The sequence below is a fragment of the Salvelinus fontinalis genome, chromosome 21 (assembly GCF_029448725.1).
Source record: "Salvelinus fontinalis isolate EN_2023a chromosome 21, ASM2944872v1, whole genome shotgun sequence".
Lineage (NCBI taxonomy): Eukaryota > Metazoa > Chordata > Actinopteri > Salmoniformes > Salmonidae > Salvelinus > Salvelinus fontinalis.
Genome location: NC_074685.1, coordinates 38,929,467 through 38,935,821, shown reverse-complemented (window position 1 = coordinate 38,935,821; position 6,355 = coordinate 38,929,467). Strand labels below are relative to the sequence as shown.

The 6,355-nt window shown below is 44.6% G+C and overlaps 1 protein-coding gene across 2 annotated transcripts in view; it reads right to left on the bottom strand.

Moving 5' to 3' along the window:
• Window positions 1-389: 389 nt before the first annotated feature.
• The window catches only part of LOC129818862 (guanine nucleotide exchange factor subunit RIC1-like), a 70,063-nt gene continuing 64,097 nt past the window's right edge, over window positions 390-6,355 (bottom strand). For both annotated transcript variants that reach the window (XM_055875145.1, XM_055875146.1), the window contains exons 25-27: window positions 6,123-6,300; window positions 5,605-5,793; window positions 390-5,419 (exon numbers count right to left, since the gene is read on the bottom strand). In XM_055875145.1, coding sequence (XP_055731120.1) covers window positions 5,122-5,419; window positions 5,605-5,793; window positions 6,123-6,300 — 665 coding nt within the window. In that variant the 3' untranslated portion in view covers window positions 390-5,121. The remainder of the gene's footprint in view (window positions 5,420-5,604; window positions 5,794-6,122; window positions 6,301-6,355) is intronic.

Below are 6,355 nucleotides of genomic sequence, written 5' to 3'. Positions count from 1 at the left end.
GTTCAAATTTAACTCACTTATCCCTTTTTTAATTTACATTTTACTTAGTTGCAGTGTATTTCAGAGCCACTGAATAAAGTGCAGTTTTGTATTACATTTTTAGATATTCATCAACTGGTGTTACCCCCTAACCATACTTTTAAATCAGTTATTATAGCATGACAACAGGATTAACATGGTTGATATAATTTACGGGAATGATGTGTCAAGCACAGTAAGTGAAAAAGAACCACTGTTTTTTCCCCCATGCAAAAAAGAAGCTTGAAATGAACACGTGTTCAAATGAAGATACCACCGCGTAGAGCAATTAAGTGCTTAATACATGATTTAACCGTTATTTTTGGTAGTCGTCGTCTTTGAAAATATCAATTGCAAATTGGGAAAAAAAGTCATTTTTTGTTTAAAATAATTTATTGTTCTTTATGTACAGGAAAAAAATAAAATAGAAAACAAAAAAAATTAGTAGAAAAGGCTAATTGTACAAGAAACACTATATACTGTACACTGCATTGAAGATGGCCAACTGTCTGCATGACCCAGGTAATGTGTCATAGATAGGCAATACTTTAAAGTACAACATGATGTAAAAGAGTCCTCTTCCACTCGGTATGTCTTTGATCACCTATATAGTGTATGCATGAACCAGAGATGTTCTTATAACGCCCTTGACACCGGCTTTCTTTGAACACAGTACCACTGCGTCTGGTATGACTGTGCTTTTCCCAGCAGCAAAGACAAGACACACAAAACAATAGGCTTCTTCATCCTCAGATCAGACAGAAACATAAAGTGGAAAATCATAACATCTATTTCGATATGATACAGAAAAAACAGTCTTGAGAACTAACTGAAAAAAAATTGGTTTGAGCGTCAATGGTTGGTCATCTTTCTCATCACGGAGGGAGTGGGGGGGGATTCATTGTACATCTATGCACCTCTACACAAGCACTCATCTTCTCAACAACCTGCACACACCGACCGGAAAGCCTCTGAACATTTGTCTTTGGTTAGCCAAGTACTGTATGCATGTTAGGTAAACCTCACAGTTTGAGAGCAGGCAGCAAAAGTAAGCCACTGACTGCATATACTATACCGTACTGAAAGCAGAGATGGAATATAGCCAAGCACATCAATGTGGCGTACAGTCGTCGTGACTGTACAAAGGGATTTTCTTAATGCAGCAGAACAATAAGTGAGAATCAGAACAGAGCCAAAACAAAAAAAACTGCAAACCACCATGTACACTACAAACACAGTAAGCTGCAGCAAAATAATGATTAAAATACAAAATATTTTGGTCTGTATGAGTGACGGGGAAAAAAGGAGGAGCAGAGAATGCAAATAAAAGGCTGAAAACTGAAAATAAAAGGATTCAAATAAAAACATTAAAAAACATGATAAAGCTGAAACAAAGTAACATTTCAGAATTGCACAATTTAATACTGATGTACTTACTGTAAGTAAGTGGACACCATTGCTGTACTTTCTGTAGTTGTAGGGACCTAATATAATAGAGGAACGTAGCCTACATGCACAGTAAGTTAAACAGAACCGCTGTGTCCAGAGCACCAACAGTTGTCTAAAGCAGTGTTTTCCCAATTCCAGTCCTCGAGTATCCCTGAGCCTCTATTCATAAAGCGTCTCAGAGAAGTAGTGCTAGGATCCATTTTGCTTCTCAGATCATAATGTATAAGATTACATGGACAAGGGGGATCTGATCCTAGATCAGACAACGACGAGACAGCCTATAGGGAGGAGGTCAGAGACCTGACCGTGTGGTGCAAGGACAACAACTTCTCCTTCAACGTGATCAAGACAAAGGAGATGAATGTGGACTACAGGAAAAGGAGGACCGAGCACGCCTCCATTCTCATCGACGGGAGTGTAGTGGAGCAGGTTGAGAGCGTCCACGTCACCAACAAATTAACAAGCACACCAAGACAGTTGTGAAGAGGGCATGACAAAACCTATTCCCCCTCAGGAGACTGGAAATATTTGGCATGGGTCCTCAAAAGGTTCTACAGCTGCACCATCGAGAGCATCCTGACGGGTTGCATCACTGCCTGGTATGGCAACTGCTTGGCCTCTGACCGCAAGGCACTACAGAGGGTAATGTGTACGGCTCAGTACATCACTGGGGCCAAGCTTCTTGCCATCCAGGACCTCTATACCAGGCGGTGTCAGAGGAAGGCCCTAAAAATTGTCAAAGACTCCAGCCACCCTAGTCATAGACTGTTTTCTCTCCTACTGCACGGAAAGAGGTACCGGAGCGCCAAGTCTAGGTCCAAGAAGCTTCTAAACAGCTTCTACCACCAAGTCATAAGACTCCTGAACATCTAATCAAATGACTACCCAGAGATTGACGCCGTACCGGTACCCCCTGAATATAGCCTCACTGTTGTTATTTTACTGCTGCTCTTTAATTATTTATTACTTTTATTTCTTATTTTTCTTAAAACTGCATTGTTGGTTAAGGGCTTGTAAGTAAGCATTTCACTGTAAGGTCCACACCTGTTGTATTCGGCACATGTGACAAATAAGATTTGATACCAGCGTTCCTCAACTCCTCGAGTACCCCGAACAGCACACATTTTTTGCTGTAGCGCCGGACAAACACACCAGATTCAACTCGGATCCGCCTTGTCCATGTAATCGTATACATTATGATCTGAAAAGCAAAACGGAACCTAGCACTCCTACTCTGAGACGCGTGACGAACCGACGCCCAGTTTTAGGTGGAGAGCTCTTTTCGGGTCAGGCGGTGGGATATGGGCCTGGGTCTAAACTGACTCAGATGACTACAGTATGTTGAGGCAAAAGCAATTAAATAGCTCTTGATTAGCTGCTTTGATATAGCCAAAAATAAAAACTAATTTGAAGAATAAAAATGACTATTTCAAATAGTAATAACAACACAACCAATAAATAAGAATAACACTCGGCCTCATAAAAGCTCGATTCCATGTGAGGATACTGTACTTAGTCAACAATATAGAATCATTAACAGATGCAATACCACTTGGTCTTTGCCGTTACATCGTACACACGCAGCCGCTTCGGTGTTGGAGATTCTCTTAAAGTCATTGTTATCAGTATCACCGCTTGCGACCAAGGTTTTGGTATGTTACCACGGTGATAACGACCGAGACATTATAGACCTACGTCCTTATAGAAACTATGGGAATATTCATTCTGAATACATTAAAGAGTCCAGGACCTCTTCAACGCCACAGCAATTCCCAAGGCAAGACAAAAATCACCGATAGGAGATAAAACACAATCCTACCTTTAAAAACGATAACGATATACGACGTTAGGTTAACACAATAGTTTTTTTTTGTCTTTACAAAAAGGGGCGAATAAAAGTGAACTCTGGCATATCAATATAAAGTGAATGAACATAGTTCTGTTTCTCCTATGGTTTGCTTCCCATTGGATCCTCCACAGGACCGAAGCCAATTAACTGAGCAGTAATGTTTCAATTCTCGAGCCAAGTATGTGTGTGAAGATGCAGGTCAGGATCATCGTAATCATTTGGTTTGTCCTCAGATATGGTTAGATTTTCCCTTCAGGAGTCAGTCACGGTTTGGTTGAATTCATTTGAGGGGTGCTTATATTTGTTCTGTTGCACACGTTTTGTTTCATGGACATGGTTTTGTGTTGGCATATCCCGCAGGGAGTGGGGTCACAGTCAGGGTCACCGTCGTACAGCGCAACAGGAGAAATTAGGGTTAAGGGCCTTACTCAAGGACACAGCAACAGATATTTTTTTATCACCTTGTCAGTTTCGTCGCACACACAGACACGCCTTCGCTCTTGACCAAGAACATTCTCGCGCCACAGCCCTGCATCGGAATAAGGGGACATCATTTCCTAAAGACGACCACCACATTATTGACAAAGGTATCAGAAAATAATCTTAAAATCCACTGTACACTATGAGGTATGAAAATATGAGACACCTCCCCTTGCACAATGCATGCGTCTCGTAAAATGTCCCGGCAACACAGTTGACTGGTTTCAGGGGCGGTTTCTTGCCAAAAGTACCAAAGTTATACTTGAACTTAACTCCGCGACAAAAGGTACAATAGACGTTTGTGCAAACTGTGAAAAAAATATATAAAAGGTTTAACTGTTCAGTTCTGTGGAATGGCTGCCAATAAAGGTTCATGTGTTGACAGGTCTGTCGGGGAGAACATCACGGACGCTTTTTGTTCATTGTGCTCACCCTATACAAGTCGTCGCGGTGATCTGACTGGGAATCCGCTCACGTCACACAGAAAAGCCAGCCGAGCAGTACACATTTATATCTAGGCGGACACCGAAGCCTAGCCGAGCACACGACACGGACAGCGAGCAATTCTCTGATCTGAAAAGCACATTTTGGTAAAAAGCTCAATTGCTACAAACTGTCTGCCTTGTGCTCGTACGCTTAATTCCAGAATAAAGCCCGACAAGCCCAAACTTATCATCCGCAAAAACTTGGTCTGTGATCAAATAGTAGAATAAATGTAGAGGTTTGAGCCACCTGTCGTACAGTATGGATCTCTTAGGTAAGCCTTTGTTTTTGTTTGGGTGCTATGAATTGGCTGTGGCCTGGCAAGCGTCGTTTGCAGTGACTCAAGTCTGTAATCAAGTGAATAATACTGACACTCAACCACAGGAGCAGCCCAGTCCACTCCGCTCACTCAGACCCTGTTCCAGCACTGGGATGGGTGAGTAGGCGGACAGGAGAGAAACAAAAGAGAGAGCGTCCTTGTGTTTTACACCCAAAGTATGGTAACACACATATACTCACACACACACACACACACACACACACACACACACACGGTCGATGTAACATATCTGGGTCCACATCAGCCAACAAACTGGTTCTAGACCCACAATGCAGAGTATTCAGTCTGAGGACCCCTTCCTCCTCCTCATCCTGTGTCCCATCACACACCCGCACCACACCCCTTCACCTGCCCAGCAAGGTCAGAGGTTAGGACAGGGCTGTAGTCATTAGGGCACACACACCGTAGCAAAAAAAACATTTTATGTAGTCCCTCCCCGTTTCAGCCCATTTTCTTCCGTTTTGGTGGCTAATGAACACGACCCAGGTCAGGACAGGGCACGTCAGGACAGGGTGCAGTCATACGCCCCCTCGTCTGCCGCCTGCTCCTCCTGCTCCTCTGGAGCCCCTCCGTCCTCTGTCACTAACCCTCCAGAGGGCTCCAAGGGCAGGGCCAGGCACAAGGGAGCAGGCCCTCTACTGTCCTCCGCCCTGGGGCACCCGGGCTGGGGCTCAGTCAGCTTGGAGTTGGGGTTGGAAGCCCCTGGCTGGAAGGCTTCAGGCTGGACCTGCTCCACAGCAGTCTCTATCAGCTTCTGCAGCTGGGGCCGGATCAGGTTCAGAAAGGGTTTATAGCCCAGGCTACAGGGAGGAGGAGGAGGAGAGCGAGGGAGTCAGTATTCATCATAATATTCAGAGCCATTTCAAGCATCCATTGAATTTTTGTCATAGACATGTGCAGCAACAGTTCTCCTAGCTTAGCAAGAGAGAGAGAGACAGAGAGCGAGAGCCAGAGATAGAAAGTAAAGAAAGAGAGATAGACTAACCAGTCTGTGGAGGCCCACGCATCGACTCCTAGCAGGCCGGAGCGGATACTTTGGACTGTCTCAGGAGGAACCTCTGGGCTGTCCAGGAAGTTGACCACCTGCTTGATGACCGTGGCCTCTCTCAGGATCAGACCAATCACAACACACCACTCCAGACAGCCCGCCTCCATGAACACATGCAGCAGGTAGCTGAGGACAGAAAGAGATGAGGAATGGTACAGAAGGGGCTGGTTTCCCAAACAGATTACACCTAGTCCTACACTAAGAATCACGTTCAATGGAGATTCTCCATTTAGAATATTTTAGTCCAGAATAGGCTTAATCTGTGTCTGGGAAACCTACCCAAGGACACACAAAGGGTAACAAAATCACACAAGATATACACAAACCTACATATGAAACCAACAAGCAGAATAGGTCACCACAGCCATAAATCTAGCTGGGTTGGGATGGTGGGTGGGGTGGAGGAGTATTTTGTAGCACCTAATAGAGAAGACTGGAGAGGATGACAGTCTTACCGTAGCTGGACCTGGGACTTGTGAGGCCCCTTGTTCGCCAGCTCCATGGAGATGTGTTCCAGCTCAGACTGGGTCAGACTCAGAGTGGAGAAGTTCTCATCCACCATGGTCCAGTCTCCATCCACCATGCTGCTGGTTTCTGTCAGGTCTGTGGCCGAACCGATACTGCACTCCTCCGCTGGGGGGAGAGGAATGGAGGGAGAGGTGACCCGGAGAGAATTTAGAAGAAGAGG